Genomic DNA, 20,743 nt, shown 5'->3' with positions numbered 1-20,743 from the left:
CTAGAGACACTGTGAGAGACTGTACACAGAGAGACAATTTACAGATAGACAATTTGCTTCCCCCTTCCTATCCCTTTTAACCCTTCTTCTGTCCTATAATTTTCATCCTCAGATATTCCGTGGAAATGTGGAAAACAACGCTCCCTCTGCCAACTCCTTTACCCCTCCCATTGAGGCACAATATGTGCGCATCTACCCCCAGGTCTGTAGGAGACACTGCACCCTGCGCATGGAGCTGCTCGGCTGTGAGCTCACAGGTGGGTCTAAGTTCCATAAAGTTCTGACTGTAACCATTAGGGGTTCAAGCAGAATAATTCTTGACTAGAGGTTCCACAGGTGTCGCGCCACCTAGATGCGGGTAGAAGTTCCCCTTCTTGGAAGAAGAACAGGACAGTTCCTGCATTTCTCAAGAAGTACAATAGGGGGCGCCATTGAGTATTGTCAAATCTTATTTCTTTGGAGGTATTGTATTGAAGGTCATTTGCAGTTGTAGAAAGGACGGTTTCCAGAAACTATTTTGTTTCTCCAGGCTGCTCTGAGCCCATGGGGATGAAGTCTGGCCACATCCAGGACTACCAGATCACAGCGTCCAGCCTCTTCAGAACACTCAACATGGACATGTTCACCTGGGAACCCAGCAAGGCCCGTCTGGACAAACAGGGCAAGGTCAATGCCTGGACGTCTGGACGCAGTGACCAGTCCCAGTGGCTACAGGTAAGAGGCTACCCCCCTGCTTCCCATCTAAGGAAACATAGGAACAGGAGTTTCTCCTGGCCACATAATCTGACCAGGAAAAACAGAGGACTGTAGGAATAGCCTTGTCACATGGTCAGGAGAAATCAATTTGTTATTTTTGGGCAGAAACTTGCATAAAGGAACTTATACTATATGCATTCAGAACTTGTGGCTCATGGGAGAATCATACTTACAACTTTATTTTGCAAACATCATACCCCTACTAACCTAACCACCAGAACTTCATAACTCAAACTAGCCCTATTTCAACCACCTTTTCTATAACTACTCCTGAAAGCAACACCGGCCACTCGTGCACTGTGCTTGTGAATCTGTCCTCTAGTCCTCTTACCTTTGGCTGCAGCCCGGTACGTGCTGTCACACTACAGTTATCCTATTAGTGGTCATTAAGGTAACTGATTGTCTCAGACGACCCAGCCGGGGCCTTAAGCAAAGACGCATCCCTCAACGGACGCTTATAGTCTGTCCACCCAGGAACTGGAGAAGTATCTCGTTACCAAAAAGCATGAGAGACTGACTTAGAGAGTATATGAGAAGATGTTGCCTAGAATAACAGTTGGAACAGAGCAGGTCACAGCTGTTTAGAATCATCGGGACTTAGCCAGATGTGACTCAGTGTTTCAAAACAACCATAGATATAGTACAGGTATAGGATCTTAATTTGATCACCTGTTGCAGGAGAACTTTAGTGCAATGCAATACATTTTAAACTTGTAGTGTACTTGAGGTTAAAAAAGGCTTCTGAAGTTTGTAATTTCCACTTTGGAATTTCAGACTTGATTTTCCCTTACAAAAATGTCCATGAATTATGATCATAATCATAATCATAATGATCATCATAATAATTCAAATGTCCTGTTGCTGCAGGATTATTTTCATGCTGTAACAAACTGACAAATTAAGATTCTACATCTGTATATTCTTATTGTTTATTGCAGTGTACGTAGTTGACTTAAGATGCTGAAAAGTTCCAGGGCAGGAGATAAAACCTTCTCCCTACAGACTACATGTCACGAGTGTCAGTGTAATGCGGTGGATTGAAGTCAGGCGCAGGACACCGAACTCAATGAAACGTACTTTACTGAATAAGTAAAGAATCCAAAATACAAAACACCTCCACACAGGGAGGAACAAACCCGCTCACCAACGACACACGAAACGAAAACAAACACACACAAAACACATTGGGAGCCACCGGGTTAAATAGGGAAGGAGTAATCACGTAATGGGCAACAGGTGTGTAACAATCAGACAACAGGTGCAACATAGAAACATAGAACATAGATCGGCCGTAGCTAGTATTCCGGTGACGACGAACGCCGAAGCCTGCCCGAGCAAGGAGGGGCAGCCTCGGCAGAATCCGTGACACTGCACTTGATCCAACACGAGTTATGCTATCCTGGCATTACAAAAGCTCTGTTATAAAACGTTCCTCTTGTTATGACTCTGTCACCTGACCTGACCAGGACAAAACTCTGGATTCTAGTAGTCTATATAACATGTCCAGACTAGGGCCTGGAGTTTTCTAGCTGGTTAGGTGACATGGTCAGGAAAACTCCTGGCCCTAGACATATTGCAGTGAAAATACAGCAATCATTTGTTTTCTGGAGCAGTAAAATAAAGGGCATAGCATTTGTGTCTGATGGTCATTTCTGGGATGGGTTGTTCCCCGGCCTTTCTGTCCTCTCCTACCTCTCTGATAGTCCGTTAGAGCTTAGCAGTGACACAACCAGTGCCCCGCAGTAGTGCCCACTTGTCTAGCCATAAATAGATTGGCTGAGCCTGGAGTGAGATATGTTTTTATCACAGCAAAGGCCTTTTAAGAAGGAAGAGGCCAGGCTGTGCAGTTAGACTAGCTCCAGACAGGTCATGAAGCTCAGTTGAATTGATTGCTGTGGATAGAGGGAAACTTGTGGTTTGATATTACATGCTGTGACTACAGGAGGAGGGAGAGGCTATGAAGGCAGCTGTTAAATCAATGGCTTCCTCCAACGACAAGGATACATGGCGACGCCCACTTCTCCCCACACCTACTAGACCTATGGCAAGGAAAAATAAATAGAAGCATTGATGTTTTCACCTCACATTAGTGTGTTTGTCACAGGAAGTATTGATGTGCATATGGTAATGCACTTTTGTGTTTGTTTATGTGCAGTGTATGGATATGTGGGATGTGTATGAATGGATATACTCTACATATGCATGTAGGTGCCTCTACTCACAGTTCAATGTCTTCTCTGTGCCAGTAATTGATTCCCAGTGACATTACTGGATGACTTTACACTTGATAGATTAATGGAATGAATCACACTTAGTGACAAATTAAGTATTCTAATTAATCAAGACAACTGCAGTGTAGCAGCAGCAAAAAATCCTTTACAGAGTGCAAACATGCCAGACTAGATCTAGCCATGCAAGAGACTGAACCCGCTCTCATCTGACTAACGAACCAGTCACTGTAATGTAATGTTGATATTGTGACATATGTATCTTTATCTTGAGGAGACCAAATACACCAAACAAACATGATATGGGTGAGCCAGACTTTCTTTACCACTTTCATGATTTGTCTGTACGAATTTTTATTTTTTAAACAAAACAACACATACACATCTAAATGACAGCATACAGAGGCACACAAACTTAAACAACATCACACCTGCCCAGACCCACCTGCTAACACCCCCATCTCCAGCGCCCGCATCACTCTCACCATTTTGTTTCTCTTTGTTGCCCACGCACTTTCAACATTTTGGGCCCATGTTAACAATTAAGGATTGGTTGATTTCCAGTTTTTAAGTACATTTTTTCAAGATGATTGATGAGAAGTATCGTCCAACCCGTCGGGTATCTCACTGCACCCTCATATGCCATGTCTTGAAATATGCAGCTAGACGGATTAAAATAACATTTACATTGTAATAACTCTGATAGCCAACTTTCGGTCCCGCTTTAAACGACGTTCAGCTTATAAAGGCTTCATAAAGCCTTTAATGCCTTCATAAGCACTACAAAAATGTGTTACAAAGCATCTATAACTGTATGTCATGCTTTATAAAGGGTTCATAAATGTGGCATAACTGTGTGACATAATCACCAATGTCAAATGTGACATAACCCACTATGTTGAAAATGATATAAACATGTGCTTTAGAAAGGGTGACATGTTGTGCTGAAAGATGGCATAAGCTCTAAAGTAATGTAATGTTAGTCACATTACACCTAATCTCTTTCCCAGACACTTCCGCCCAAATGCCCGGAAGGTCTAATTGACCAACGCATCAAACTTGGCCATCAGTTAATTTTAAGTAGATAAATTGTGGAAATGGGCAGGGTTTAGCCATAATTATGTCTTTTTGATTGTGTTAAGTAGTGATGATGACAAATAATTTACTCAGTAAGGTCACTCCTATAGAATTCTATGGTCACTCCCACTAAGGCCAACTTTGAATGGTTGATATCCCAGGCTTATATGTGCTGTGTGTGCAATATCCTGGGGACGTCGTTACACCAAGAAACACTTACCTTGATGAAAGCCCCCAACCTAAAGAAATTGAAAGTATCTTTCTTCTGAAACCAAGTTACATGTTCCTCAGTACACAAACACGCACACAACAAAAACTAGCTATACTGCGCGGTGCTGGGCCCAGTCAGGTCTTTGACACATTCACCCACTCCCCCGCTGAAAGATCAGCCACAAAATGTTGTCACCATTGTAAAAAGTTGTAATCAAGCCCTGGTCTCCAACATTGGAACAGAAGAGGAATACCTGGTGCAGTAGTCTCAGGTTGGACTACTCCGTGTCATCTAGGTTCTGACACACACAAATGCAAGCTTTGCAGGTCCATCAAATCATTTAAATACCTCTCACACCCTACAGTCACCTGTGGCTCATGAGAGAACTTTCATAAATCAGCAGAACATTAATAACCTATTTATTTACACTTGCTGTTGTGTCCAGTAATACTTTGTTTGAAGTGAGACACCTCCGGTCATTCATAACACATCCATAAAGACTGTATCGCATGACGCTGTACTTACTATAAAGTCAGACATCTTTGGTCATTTATAACACGTACATAAAAGCTTAATGATGTAAACACAAATGTATTAACACTTTATCACTAACAGAATGGACACTAATGGAATTATCACTAACAGCTCAAACAAATAAACATTAAAAACATGTTTAAACCATACATTTCCTTTTATTTGTAATGTTATTAAACAATACAAATACATGAAGTTTCAAAAAGTCCAGCATTGCAATCACATTGAACATTACACAGGGCTGTGAATAGTGTAGCTTGTCCCTGAGCTGGAGGACGTATGGTTCTGGCCTCTCTTCCTGCTGGAGGTACTGCATGTTGGTTCCAACCTTAAAAGTAACAACAAAGAAAGTTAGCAGGTCTGTTAGGAAATGCCTTTGTCACATCCCCTGGATAAGGACATTTCTGTGCTGTGCCAGAAACTCAAATGAGAAGATGGGAAACTCCATTCAATTCATATTATTATATTCCTCTTTCAGTTACAAATCTCATGACGTGACGATGAGACGTGGCTGTATCTAGGGTGATTTGTATTTAGCTGAGCCTGCTAGCTAGCTACATTTTGGATAGCTAGTAATTGCTGTGAAGTCAGCGAAAGTATTTGAAATAACAATCGAGGTAGCTATAGTAATCTAACTCAACACATAACTACTACAAACTAATTTAAATTACAATAAATAAAGGTTAACTTGTTTTACGCTGTCCAGTGGCAGCACAAGTGGGCATTTGATTTTACTCCACCCATTCAATTGGCGGCCGAATCACATCACATGTGCACTTACTGCACTACAGAAAACAGGGCTTGGTCACTGAATTAAAGGGCAACTACACTCAAAAATACAAGTTTCTTAGAGTTTTTCCAGACCTCAAAAGTCCTCCCCTGATGTTGTGAACACAGAAAATCTAATTTTGTTGTTTTTCTAATGAAAAAGTGTGAGAAACTGGGGTAAAAAACGTAATTAGGCAAAACATTTATAATAAAGATGTTAGAAGGCCCTACCAATGTATTTTGCTGTGAATGACTGCACGTTAGAGTGTGTGTCATCCTGCAGCACAGCATTATGGGGAAGTTGAGGTCAGGTCCAATATTGACTATGCAGCCAAGAGGGAAAGAGGTTGGGCCATCCTAGAAATGTTTTAGTGAAATATAATATATGCAATTCAGCAGACACTTTAATCCAAAGCGAGTTACAGTCATGCATAAATACATTTTTGCGTATGGGTGGTTCTGGGAATCGAATCCAATATCCTGGCGTTGCAATGCTCTTTGTGAAGCCTCAATTTAATATGATTTATCAAGGCCTTTATTAATCAGTGCTTATGCCACCCTTTATAAAGCACAGGTTTATGTCATATTTTACATAGTGGTTATGTCACATTTGACATAGGTGGTTATGTCACACAGTTATGCCACAGTTATGAACCCTTTATCAAGCATGACATATGGTTATAGATTATTTGTAACACATGTATGTAGTGTTTATGAAGTCTTTATGAAGGCTTTATGAATCCTTTATAAGCTGCACGTAATTTAAAGCGGGACCCAACTGGTCTAACTCCGCCCATAACTTTTGGACTTTATAGCTTTCCCAGAAGATTATTGAGTCATTGTTAGTTTTACACTTTAGACATAATTCTGCGTTGTGCTGTAGAATTTGTGAATTGTGTCTCTTTTATAATAAATTGTATACATTAGTTTATACTGGATTAAGTGTACATTTTCGTTAACTGTAATTTTGTTAGTTATGTTCCAACATCCTCCATCTTGTGCCAATATCAGTTATTTGTAAGTCGTGGTTCCAATAGTAAGAGGTTGTCAGTTGGATAGGCTCTCTGCACGGTTTTGTATATCTTACCTATCATATGAATATCCTTTTCGACTCAAATAGGATTCCCTCAAGATTGCTCTGATGTCCAAAAGATTTCAAATAAAAATGTGATATGAAACTTTTCAATTGTATGTATTTGAAAATATCTAAATTGGTCAGCCCAAAACTGCTTTTTAATTATGTCATGGAAATACATGTATTTCCTATTATCAAGTCATTTACAGTTTCTATGCCCTTAGTTTTCCATGTGGACCAATTTATGAGTGCATTCTGAAAAGCTATCCAAGGATTGTGCTATCGGTTTGTGTTTTTGGGGAGTGATATTGGTTATTGCAGAATCCATTTCATTTTCTTCCATATTGCTATAGTGTTCTTAACTATGAAGTTGTTAATATTCTTAGCTTTATCCTTTGAAAATAGACACTTGAAAAGATTCTGTATGACTTTCAATAGCCCTTCTAGTAGCTGAGTTAGCTGTAGCCTAGTACATCCCAGGGACCCCCTCCCAGGCAAACTGGCGACCCAGGGACCCCATCATACAGCACCAGTCAAAAGTTTGGACACACATACTCATTCAAGGGTTTTTCTTTATTTTTACTATTTTCTACATTGTAGAATAATAGTGAACACATCAAAACTATGAAATAACACATATGGAATCATGTAGTAACCAAAAAAGTGTTAAACAAATCAACAAATAGTTTATATTTGAGATTATTCAATGTAGCCACCCTTTGCCTTGATGACAGCTTTGCACACTCTTGGCATCCTCTCAACCAGCTTCACCTGGAATGCTTTTCCAACAGTCTTGAAGGAGTTCCCACATATGCTGAGCACTTGTTGGCTGCTTTTCCTTCACTGCGGTCCAACTCATCCCAAACCATCTCAATTGGGTTGAGGTCGGGTGATTGTGGAGGCCAGGTCAACTGATGCAGTGCGCCATCACTTTCCTTCTTGATCAAATAGCCCTTACACAGCCTGGAGGTGTGTTGGGTCATTGTCCTGTTGAAAAACAAATGATATTCCCACTAAGCGCAAACAAGATGGGATGGCATATCGCTGCAGAATGCTGTGGTAGCCATGCTGGTTAAGTGTGCCTTAAATTCTAAATAAATCACTGACAGTGTCACAAGCAAAGCACCCCCACACCATCACACCTCCTCCTCCATGCTTCACGGTGGGAACCACACATGCAGAGATCACCTACTCTTCGTTTCACAAGGACACGGCGGTTGGAACCAAAAATCTCACATTTGGACTCATCAGACCAAAGGACATACAGTGGGGAAAAAAAGTATTTAGTCAGCCACCAATTGTGCAAGTTCTCCCACTTAAAAAGATGAGAGAGGCCTGTAATTTTCATCATAGGTACACGTCAACTATGACAGACAAATTGAGAAAAAAAATTCCAGAAAATCACATTGTAGGATTTTTAATGAATTTATTTGCAAATTATGGTGGAAAATAAGTATTTGGTCACCTACAAACAAGCAAGATTTATGGCTCTCACAGACCTGTAACTTCTTCTTTAAGAGGCTCCTCTGTCCTCCACTCGTTACCTGTATTAATGGCACCTGTTTGAACTTGTTATCAGTATAAAAGACACCTGTCCACAACCTCAAACAGTCACACTCCAAACTCCACTATGGCCAAGACCAAAGAGCTGTCAAAGGACACCAGAAACAAAATTGTAGACCTGCACCAGGCTGGGAAGACTGAATCTGCAATAGGTAAGCAGCTTGGTTTGAAGAAATCAACTGTGGGAGCAATTATTAGGAAATGGAAGACATACAAGACCACTGATAATCTCCCTCGATCTGGGGCTCCACGCAAGATCTCACCCCGTGGGGTCAAAATGATCACAAGAACGGTGAGCAAAAATACCAGAACCACACAGGGGGACCTAGTGAATGACCTGCAGAGAGCTGGGACCAAAGTAACAAAGCCTACCATCAGTAACACACTACGCCGCCAGGGACTCAAATCCTGCAGTGCCAGACGTGTCCCTCTGCTTAAACCAGTACATGTCCAGGCCCATCTGAAGTTTGCTAGAGTGCATTTGGATGATCCAGAAGAGGATTGGGGAGAATGTCATATGGTCAGATGAAACCAAAATATAACTTTTTGGTAAAAACTCAACTCGTCGTGTTTGGAGGACAAAGAATGCTGAGTTGCATCCAAAGAACACCATACCTACTGTGAAGCATGGGGGTGGAAACATCATGCTTTGGGGCTGTTTTTTTGCAAAGGGACCAGGACGACTGATCCGTGTAAAGGAAAGAATGAATGGGGCCATGTATCGTGAGATTTTGAGTGAAAACCTCCTTCCATCAGCAAGGGCATTGAAGATGAAACGTGGCTGGGTCTTTCAGCATGACAATGATCCCAAACACACCGCCCAGGCAACGAAGGAGTGGCTTCGTAAGAAGCATTTCAAGGTCCTGGAGTGGCCTAGCCAGTCTCCAGATCTCAACCCCATAGAAAATCTTTGGAGGGAGTTGAATGTCTGTGTTGCCCAGTGACAGCCCCAAAACATCACTGCTCTAGAGGAGATCTGCATGGAGGAATGGGCCAAAATACCATTATCAGTGTGTGAAAACCTTGTGAAGACTTACAGAAAATGTTTGACCTGTGTCATTGCCAACAAAGGGTATATAACAAAGTATTGAGAAACTTTTGTTATTGACCAAATACTTATTTTCCACCATAATTTGCAAATAAATTCATTAAAAATCCTACAATGTGATTTTCTGGATTTTTTTTTCTTATTTTGTCTGTCATAGTTGACGTGTACCTATGATGAAAATTACAGGCCTCTCTCATCTTTTTAAGTGGGAGAACTTGCACAATTGGTGGCTGACTAAATACTTTTTTTCCCCACTGTATTTCCACCGGTCTAATGGCCATTGCTCGTGGTTCTTGGCCCAAGCACATCTCTTCTTCTTATTGGTGTCCTTTAGTAATGGCTTCTTTGCAGCAATTCAACCATGATGGCCTGATTCACGCAGTCTCCTCTGAACAGTTGATGTTGAGATGTGTCTGTTACTTGAACTCAGTGAAGCATTTATTTCGGCTGCAATTTCTGAGGCTGGTAAATCAAATAAAATCTAATTTGTCACATGCGCGGAATACAACAGGTGTAGACCTTACAGTGAAATGCTTACTTACAAGCCCTTAACCAACCATGCCGTTTTAAGAAAGAATACAAAAAAAATCACAACAAAATACAATATAAAATAATATGAAATAAAGTAACAAATAATTAAAGAGCAGCAGTAAAAATAACAATAGCAAGGCTATATACAGGGGGTACCGGTACCGAGTCAATGTGTGGGGGTTAGTCGAGGTAATTGGGGTAATATGTACATGTAGGTAGTAATTAAAGTGACAATGCATAGATAATAAACAGAGAGGAGCAGCAGCGTAAAAGATGGGTGGGGGGGCAATGCAAATAGTCTGGGTAGCCATTTGAGTAGATGTTCAGGAGTCGTATGGCTTGGGGGTAGAAGCTATTTAGAAGCCTCTTGGACCTAGACTTGGCGCTGCTGTACCGCTTGCTGTGCGGTAGCAGAGAGAACAGTCTAGACTAGGGTGGCTGGAGTCTTTTACAATTTTTAGGGCCTTCCTCTGACACAGGTCCTGGATGGCAGGAAGCTTGGCCCTGTGATGTACTGGGCCGTACGCACTACCCTCTGTAGTGCCTTGCGGTCGGAGGCCAAGCAGTTGCCATACCAGGCAGTGATGCAACCAGTCAGGATGCTCTCGATGGTGCAGCTGTAGAACTTTTTGAGGATCTGAGGACCCATGCCAAATCTTTTCAGTCTCCTTAGGGGGAATAGGTTTTGTCGTGCCCTCTTCACGACTGTCTTGGTGTGCTTGAACCATGTTAGTTTGTTGGTGATGTGGACACCAAGGAACATGAAGCTCTCAACCTGCTCCACTACAGCCCCGTCGATGAGAATGGGGGCGTGCTCGGTCCTCTTCTTTTTCCTGTAGTCCACAATCATCTCCTTTGTCTTGATCACGTTGAGGGAGAGGTTGTTGTCCTGGCACCACGCGGCCAGGTCTCTGACCTCCTCCCTATAGGCTGTCTCGTCGTTGTCGGTGATCAGGCCTACCACTGTTGTGTCATCTGCAACTTAATGATGGTGTTGGAGTCGTGCCTGGCCATGCAGTCATGAGTGAACAGGGAGTACAGGAGGGGACTGAGCACGCACCCCTGAGGGGCCCCCGTGTTGAGGATCAGCGTGGCAGATGTGTTGTTACCTACCCTTACCACCTGGGGGCGGCCCGTCAGGAAGTCCAGGAACCAGTTGCAGAGGGAGGAGTTTAGTCCCAGGGTCCTTGGCTTAGTGATGAGGTTTGAGGGCACTATGGCGTTGAACGCTGAGTTGTAGTCATTGAATATCATTCCATCGTAGGTGTTCCTTTTGTCCAGGTGTGAAAGGGCAGTGTGGAGCGCAATAGAGATTGCATCGTCTGTGGATCTGTTGGGGTGATATGCAAATTGGAGTGGGTCTAGGGTTTCTGGGATAATGGTGTTGATGTGAGCCATGACCAGCCTTTCAAAGCACTTCATGGCTACAGACGTGAGTGCTACGGGTCGGTAGTCATTTAGGCAGGTTACAGGGCACAGGGCACAGGGATTATGGTGGTCTGCTTGAAACATGTTGGTATTACAGACTCAGACAGAGGATGAAAATGTCAGTGAAGACACTTGCCAGTTGGTCAGCGCATGCTCGGAGAACACGTCCTGGTAATCCGTCTGGCCCTGCGGCCTTGTGAATGTTGACAAGTTTAAAGGTCTTACTCACATCGGCTACGGAGAGCGTGATCACACAGACATCCAGAACAGCTGATTCCTCTCATGCATGATTCAGTGTGACTTGCCTCGAAGCGAGCATAGAAGTAATTTAGCTCGTCTGGTTTGCTCGTGTCACTGGGCAGCTCGTGGCTGTGCTTCCCTTTGGAGTCTGTAATAGTTTGCAAGCCTTGCCATGTCCGACAAGCGTTGGAGCCAGTGTAGTACGATTCGATCTTAGTCCTGTATTGACGCTTTGTCTGTTTGATGGTTTGTCGGAGGGCATAGTGGGATTTCTTATAAGCTTCCGGGTTAGAGTCCCGCTCCTTGAAAGCGGCAGCTCTACCCTTTAGTGCGGATGTTGCCTGTAATCCATGGCTTCTGGTTGGGGTATGTGCGTACAGTCACTGTGGGAACGACGTCATCGATGCACTTATTGATGAAGCCAGTGACTGATGTGGTGTACTCCTCAATGCCATCGGAAGAATCCCGGAACATATTCCAGTCTGTGCTAGCAAAACAGTCCTGTAGGTTAGCATCTGCTTCATCTGACCACTTTTTTATTGACTGAGTCACTGGTGTTTCCTGCTTTAGTTTTTGCTTGTAAGCAGGAATCAGGAGGATAGAATTATGGTCAGATTTTCCAAATGGAGGGGGAGGGAGAGCTTTGTACTCGTCTCTGTGTGTGAAGTAAAGGTGGTGTAGAGTTTTTTCCCTCTGGTAACTCTAATGAACCTATCCTCTGCAGCAGAGGTAACTCTGGGTCTTCCTTTCCTGTGGCGGTCCTCCTTAGAGCCAGTTTCATCATAGCGCTTGATGGTTTTTGCGACTGCACTTGAAGAAACTTTCAACGTTTTTGAAATTTTCCTGATTGACTGACCTTCATGTCTTAAAGTAATGATGGACTGTCATTTCTCTTTGCTTATTTGAGCTGTTCTTGCCATAATATGGACTTGGTATTTTACCAAATAGGGCTATCTTCTGTATACCCCCCCTACCTTGTCACAACACAACTGATTGGCTCAAACGCATTAAGAAGGATAGAAATTCCACAAATTAACAAGGCACACCTGTTAATTGAAATGCATTCCAGGTGACTACCTCATGAAGCTGGTTGAGAGAATGCCAAGAGTGTGCAAAGCTGTCATCAAGGCAAAGGGTGGCTACTTTGAAGAATCTCAAATATAATATATTTTGATTTGTTTAACACTTTTTTGGTTACTACAGGATTCCATATGTGTTATTTCCTAGTTTTGATGTCTTTACTATTATTCTACAATGTAGAAAATAGTAAAAATAAAGAAAAATCCTTGAATGAGTAGTTGTGTCCAAGCTTTTGACTGGTACTGTACGTTAGCAAATATTTTATTTTTCACGTCTTGTCTTATCATCAGGTGAATGATAATGACAAGGAGAAGTGATCAACATTTCAAAATGAATAGATTTTGTAGATAGTTTTCATTATTTTGACCTCCCCACACTATAATTGGAAGAGGAAGTGTAAACTCTAACAGCCCATTAACTAGAAAGGTAACTCCAAGCACATTTTGGCTAAGAGCATCTGTTTAGCTGGTTAAACAGAACTTTCCGCACTGGTAGCCTTTTTGTCGGTGCTTTTTCAAAGCCTGTGTCAGATACACCAGTGAGTGTAATTGGCTCCAATGAGTGTAATGTGCTGAATATTAGGACTTCAGAAATAAAGTTCAGATCATTAGAAATAAGATATTTGTCACGATCGTTGTAAGAACCGGACCAAGGCGCAGCGTGATAGGCGTACATCTTTTAATGAGTACTTTAACAATAACAACAAAACGATACGTCTAAAGGTTAAACACCACAAACCTATACAGATCAAGATCCCACAATTAACTGTGCCAAACAGGCTGCCTAAGTATGGTTCCCAATCAGAGACAACGAGAATCAGCTGCCTCTGATTGGGAACCACCCTGGCCAACATAGATCCACACGATCTAGAACATAAACCTAGAAAACTAAACATAGAAACTAACACCCTGGCTCAACATTAAAGAGTCCCCAGAGCCAGGGCGTGACAATATTCTCCTTTTTTCTACTGTAGGTATGTAATTCAAAATGTGTTTATTCTGTTGTTGCTAGCGATGTTCAAAAAAAAATACCTTCTCTTAGTCGAGAAGGTGTACAGAGGTGAGGGGATTTGATTAATGCTCCGGGCCTGCCCCGGATGAATCGTGTTAGCATTGATTGCATTCGTTTTGGAACCGGGTGAGCCGGGTGCCCCGATCATAGCTGACGGCGAAGTGACTTTTGTCAAGCATGTGGAGTAATAGGCACTTAGATACAGTCAGTTACCATTGATTGACAAGATAGATGCTCTTCTTATTGCATTCAGTAAATGTTTTCCTTTGTTCATATCTCCTGCGTTGTGTTGGTGCGCCATGTCTCTGTCTTGGCGCACCGCTATTGAATTACTGTGTTGACGCCATCGCCGGTTCCATTCATATGATTCATGTTTAATATTAGTGTGAGCCCAATATAAATGCCCATATCATACACTTTCATAACGGCCAGGGGTGCACCGGGAGATGAAACAACACAAACACCATGTTTTGCCTTTCGATAGCCTAACACTTAAGAGCGCACTTATTAGGATAGGCTAATAGCCCATTAGCAAGCCCGACTGGCCATTACACTTAACAATAGGACTCAAATCTACTGAAGAAAAAAAAAACACTGACACAATTTATTTGTTTGGTATCTTTATTTTCATTTTCATGTCATGTATTTGGCTTCAATGGTATACCATACTATAAATGTTGCTGTTGGTTTCTGAAGAGTGTGTTCACTTTATCCCTGACAGATTTGAAGTCGCGGAGTGTAGCAGAAGGAAGTTAGAACTGCACACTCTCTGCACAATCTATTTCTTCAAGTTGTTGGGCCAAGGCATCTTGCCTCTGTTTCCATCCCATTTTACCACACATGATGAGTTCTGTACCTCAGCCCAGGAATGACTCTTCTGACCAAATGAGATGTGCAGCCTGGTAGTTGACCTGTTGTAGAATGTTATAATGGCCTTCAGGTCTTGCTGGTTGTAGCTCTACAGCTGGTTCTCAAACCAAAGACCTGAAGATGTACTGAATGTACTGAGCCATAGGAGCCCAGGGTGCTAGAGGTTCTGGACGAGGCACAGCCATAGAGACCCAGGGTGCTAGAGGTGCTCTCTGTACTGGAGATGAAGGAGGCACAGCCATAGAGGTGGTGGCTCTCCTTTCCATTAGCAACTGCTCCAACTCAAGTACCCTTGCTGCTTGCTTCTCCATTGTTTTAAATAAACTTCCCCTGACTCATAGACTTCAATGTCTAGTTCCTCATTTGGAGCAGTTACTATTCCTAAAATGACTTGAGGAATGCTGGGGAGAAGTGAGCTGACGTTTGCCGTGATGGTCCTGTGTGGTATTCCCTCTAAGGGGTCAGAAGGGGTCTCAGAGATGGGCTGTGGTGCTGGCTTCTCCTTAGAACCTGGGGGACAGGACTCTGTATGGCAGATGGATGTGGCTTTGGGGCTGCTGGGGAGGGTTTGATTCAGCCTACCCATGACCTCCTCTGCTCTCCTCTCTGTTGTTTGAACTCAACCTCTTCCGGGTTACACTCCTCCTGTTTCACAGACATATACTGCTGAAATAGTTGTTCTACCCCTTCCAATGTAGATGGGACATGATCATGGTGAGAGAGAAGCATAGAGAACAAACACATTTAGCATACAAGCATTTGAATCTTTCGAAGTTCGATTGGAAAGTATACAAGTACTTCCATGATTAGAAAAAGAAAAGCAGCTTAAAAACCCCAGAAACAATCAACATTATAAATAATTACTCTTACCATTTCGATCTGTTGCATTATGCGGGGTGAGTATTCTGCGTACCATTCCTCTTGCCCTCTGAAAGACAGCTGGAAAAATCTAAGTAAGTAAATATTTCTAATGTATCAGACAAACTAAATATACACTGAGTATACCAAACATCGTCAGGGCACGGACTACAAGGTGTCGAAAGCATTCCACAGGGATGCTAGCCCATGTTGACTCCAATGCTTCCCACAGCTGTGTCAAGTTGGCTGGAAGTCCTTTGGGTGGTGGACCATTTTTGATACACTGGAAACTGTTGAGCGTGAAAAACCCAGCAACGTTGCAGTTCTTGACACACTCACACTGGTGCATCTGGCACCTACTACAATACCCCATTCAAAGGCACTTAAATCTTTTGTCTTGCCCATTCACCCTCTGAATTATACACATACACAATCCGTGTCTTAATTGTCACAAGGCTTAAAAATATTTTTTTTACCTGTCTTGTCCCCTTCATCTTCACTGATTGAAGTGGATTTAACAGGTGACATCAATAAGGGATAATAGCTTTCACCTGGATTCACCTGGTCAGTCTATGTCATGGAAAGAGCAGGTGTTCCTAATGTTTGTACACTCAGTGTACATAGAAGTGCATTGATACTTTTTTGAAGTTTTGTAGTTTTAAAAATCAATACAAACCGCTCTCTTGATGGATTTCTTTAGCTTGACTTTATCAATAACTTCTCTTTGCTGATTAAGCTCATATCTGAGTGATCATATCTGAGTGTCTCTCTTCCACCAGCTTCTCTATCTGTTCAAACAGATCATCTGGAGCCTCAACAGTGGCAGATGATGTGGCCGATCTTCTGGCAGGTCTCCTAGCAGATCTCTGTTTCATAGTTCAGTAAAAAGGGTGGACCAGAGAGTAGTGAAGTCCTCCTCTGGCAGTGGACAAAGACAGTAGCAGTAGCTCTGGTAATGTCAGGATCTTGTGATGAAAGGTTAAATTCCTGCCTCGCCCCTAAAAGGTGTTAGGGATGTGGCTGCAAGTGACCCCTGGTGTGCATATGAACAGATTAACCGGAAGAAAGGATCTCTTATGAGCTCATTAGCCACTGTGCAAAAACTGGTTGAATCAACGTTATTTCCACGTCATTTCAACTCAAAACATCAATGTGATGATATTGAATCAACATGGAAAACGGATTGGGTATGCAAAAAGTAATCCAACTTTTAACTTAAATCCAATAACATGGTGAATTTGGTTGATAACTGAACCAATGTAAATCAAAACTAGACGTTAACGTTTGTGCCCAGTGGGTAGCCATCATAACAGAATGTCCATGCCTAGGATGAGTATTAATGTCCCATTGACCCTACTGCTGTGGCTGTAGTGAGAGACCGCACTCTGAACACATTGCATTAGAAGTTGTGGAGTGTGTCCTACACTTTGTAAGACAGACAGCAACACTTTGGAGAGAGTAAAACAGGGTTGACTGTCTTGATTTATTTCCCCAAAGAAAGTCATGGCCTTGACCTTAAACATGACAACGAAAGGATGTAGTCCCAGAGCAGACATTAGGGCTGTTGACGTTAGGGTTCCTAGAACCAATGGGGCGGCGCGCAATTGGCCCAGCGTCGTCCAGGGTAGGGGAGGGAATGGCCGGCAGGGATGTAGCTCAGTTGATAGAGCATGGCGTTTGCAGGGTTGTGGGTTCGATTCCCACAGGGGGTATGAAAAAATAATGTATGCACTAACTGTAAGTCGCTCTGGATAAGAGCGTCTGCTAAATGACTAAAATGTAAATGTAGAACTATGAACATGAACAGAATAACAGTATGGTCGTTACGGCATGGAGAGTTTAACTGAGATAGTGATGAGCCTCGTATTGATCTATTTCGTTCACATGGTTGAAAGATCAAGATGGCCTGTGAACAATCAATCTTAGTGTCAAGGCTGGAGCCGTTGGGTTATCTAAGCTCCCATAAACTAATGGAGACAAGTTTCTCTTTGTTCAAACGCCATGGCTTCCTTGCTCTCGTCTTGGATGTCTTCAATACAGAGATGCCAAGCTTTCCTCTTATGTTTGCCTCCAAGTTCGTTTCTGCACATCCACCGCTAACTATACTCAAAATTACTGAGCCAGGTGAAAGTCTGACAGGTAAGCTTCTGCAAAACCTGATGATGAGAACCATGGGTCTCTTTTCCCTGTGAGAGTATCTCGCCGGTCTGACTTAGTTGCTTTCAGACTGACCATCCCAGTTGTTATCCTAATTATGGCTTTAAATTGCTTTTCCATGTTTTCTCTTTTCCTTTCCTGCCTGCCTTGTCTACCAGATTGGTTTTCCTGTTGAAGACCCTCAGTATTCTAGTTGGATCTGTCTGATGTGCTTTTACAGAGAGTACAGAGCTACGGCTCTTTTCTGTCCATATCTCAAAGGGGGTTATGGAGTGGCATTAGAGGGGTTGTTGTTTTTAGGGGAGTTGTCCTCTGTAGCTCAGCTGGTAGAGCACGGCGCTTGTAACGCCAAGGTAGTGGGTTCGATCCCCGGGACCACCCATACACAAAAAAAATTATAATAATGTATGCACGCATGACTGTAAGTCGCTTTGGATAAAAGCGTCTGCTAAATGGCATATTATTATTATAAACCAGGCCTATTTGTAGTTCAGGGACGGCTTAGAAACAGGACAGACCCGGAGATAAACATAATAGATGACGGGATAGAAATGGCCTGTAGAAGATAAACAAACACTAAAATATGCATGTTCTATGGGATCTTTTCTGTTCTGTTTAAAGTCCTAAACTTTATTTATTCCAGCTCAGTGTTGTATGGTATAATCAATCAGCTCAAAAGCATTTGATTTGATTTGCCACCACATGTTTATCAGAAACAGAATATGTGTTCTATAAAAGTTTGGTACTTAATTGAAAGTGTTATTAAGTTGTCAAGCATATCTCCCCAAGACTAGTGTGACAGGCTTCTACTCGATTCTGTTGTCTAACTGAAACAAACAAAGAAAGAATTGAGTGATGTCCACCAAAATGTATTTTGAATTATTGTGCTCAAATAAGAGAGTGGACCTTTGGCTTCAAATCATGTTTTTCTGACACAGATTTTTCACAAAGAAAGTGAGATATTGTCAATAGAGACTTTTATTCGATAGGTCATTTGAAAAATATATGTTGTCTAGATGTTTCACAAACAAAGTTAGATTTTATCCAATTATTGCCTATTATAGACTGCCTGAAAAAATACATTCTCTAAGCTTTGTCTTCATTAGCAATGCTTTTCCCTGGCTCCAAGTGTCTGAAAGCAACATGAGAGTTTCCATTGTCATTTAAACCTGTTTCACCCTGTCTGTATCCTGCCTAGTTGAACCACCACCTGCCATTCATACCTACAGTGCATTCGGAAAGTATTCAGACCCCTTGAATTTTCCCACATTTTGTTAAGTTACAGCCTTATTCTAAAATTGATTAAATTGTTTTTCTCCTCATCAATCTACACACAATACCCCATAATAACAAAGCAAAAACAGGATTTTAGAAATTTTTGCAAATGTATTGTGACGTCACGAGAGGCTACACAGCTTTCAGCGGGATTGCTCAAGTAGTGCAAGGAGACAAGGTTCAAACAAAACAAGGATTTTATTATAGGTCTTGGGAAATTAACGAAAATATAACAAAATTATGTTCTCTTGTGGCTCTTTAAGGGTTAACAGTTCAGGGATGTCTCTTCCACATCCAAAATCATAATTCTCACTCGCTCAGATAACTTTTCCCCAGCCTTACTGTAGTCCACGTTGCAGCTAGTGGCCAACCCAGCAAAAAGTCCTTCCAAATGTCTCTCACGTATTTCCACCGGTGCATATATCCAAAGGTGAGTATTTCCCAAAGGTAAGTATCTCCAAATCCTTATATTCCTCATGGAAGTGGACGTGCAGCACTCTTGTCCTCCAGAGAGCCCAGGTTGGAGACTGTGTCTCTTCACCCCCAAACCTTCAGCTCATCAGCTCCTCATTTGTTTCAGCTGCGTGGGAAGATTGGCCATAGAGGGGTGGAGTTCCCGACCATACCAGCAGATGGAGCCATAGCTGTCTGGGTTTGCAGCCACCTCAGGGGGATGTAACGTCCCTCCAGGACACAGCCTCTCGTGACATCACACATCCCCCTCCTCGGGACCGACGTCCTCGTCGGGTAAAGGCAGCGAAGAAGGCATCACGCCGGGAGAGGGCGTCCGCATTGCCGTGGTGCTTGCCAGCCTGCTCTCTCTTCAACTCCTCCACCTCTAGGACCAGGGACTCAGCCTCCTGTTGTCTCTCCTTGAGTTTCTTACTGAACGCATCAGCCTTGGTTTTAGCAGAGTTTAGCTTCTGTTGAGCAGCTTTCAGTTCCTTCTCTCTCTCTGCCTCCGCATTCTTCATCTTGTTCTCCAACACCTTGTACTTCTCCTCTGCCTTCTTCTGGACCTCCTTACTACTGCGCAGGGTCTCCTCACACTCCTCGATGGTCCTGCGCAGCCTCTCCAGCTCCTCCTGTTGCTTATGGAAGGAGCTCTGTTGGAGTTTAGCCTGGAGGATATCTAACTCTTCTGTCTTCATGTCTAACTGTTGCTTTAACAAACGATACCTCTCAGCGGTCCCCTTCAGACCAGACAGTTCTTTGTCCAGATTCTGTAGCTCCGTCTCTGTGTCGGTCTGGGCACCTGCCATCCCTATCCGAGCCCGGGCGGGAGTGAGTAACTCGGAGGATTGCACCGGAGCCTTCCCAGGATGAGTCTTGCCTCTCAGTTTCCGAGGTACTCGGGTTATCCTCTCCTGAGACTCTCTCCAGAGTGGGTAAAAGGCTGGGCAGTCTCGTCCAATTAGGACAGGGACGGGGAGGGAATCAACCACCCCGCCGTCGTGTGTATGGTTCCCCGTGTGCTGGTCATTGTAAGTTCAGTAATGGGGTATTCTCTGGTGTCCCCATGGACACAGGAAACTGGGAGGACTTTCCCCGGGGTCAGACACGTTGGGCCCACCAAATCCTTACGCACCAGGGTGGCCCGGCTACCAGAATCCAGTAAGGCCTCCACATCATGGTGATTCACAGTTACCGGGCAGGTGGGGGGTCGATCTGGGCCGCCATCTACGACTCCCAAGAGCGAGGCAACCCGGTGTGTGGGTGCTGAGCTGGAGGACTCCGCAGTGGGCATAGGTTCATCGGCTGGTTTCCCACACTGCCAGGAGATATGTCCCATCTCCCCCACACCGGTAACACTGTCGAGTTTCCCCCTCCTGGTGTACTCTTCTTGGACCCGCCTGGTTTCTGGCTCCCCCTGGAGCCGGGATAAGTCCTGACGTGGCTGGGTTCGAGACCTTGGGGTCCTTTGGACGGGTCCTTCCCATTTGTGGTGGGGGCCGCACTCCTGGGGTCTTTTCGGGAAGCATTCAGCATCTCCGCTGTGGCCTGGTACTTTTCCACAGCTTCCACGGTCAGAT

At 43.3% G+C, this 20,743-nt stretch overlaps 1 protein-coding gene across 1 annotated transcript in view; it reads left to right on the top strand.

Annotated features, from left to right (window-relative positions):
• The window catches only part of LOC121585229 (EGF-like repeat and discoidin I-like domain-containing protein 3), a 214,043-nt gene that overhangs the window by 152,219 nt on the left and 41,081 nt on the right, over positions 1–20,743 (top strand). Inside the window, exons 7-8 of the mRNA XM_041901673.2 lie at positions 113–257; positions 530–714. Coding sequence (XP_041757607.1) covers positions 113–257; positions 530–714 — 330 coding nt within the window. The remainder of the gene's footprint in view (positions 1–112; positions 258–529; positions 715–20,743) is intronic.

This window comes from Coregonus clupeaformis, chromosome 16, assembly GCF_020615455.1.
Source record: "Coregonus clupeaformis isolate EN_2021a chromosome 16, ASM2061545v1, whole genome shotgun sequence".
Lineage (NCBI taxonomy): Eukaryota > Metazoa > Chordata > Actinopteri > Salmoniformes > Salmonidae > Coregonus > Coregonus clupeaformis.
The sequence above is the reverse complement of the archived record's forward strand: the minus strand, read 5'-3'. Positions and strand labels throughout refer to the sequence as shown.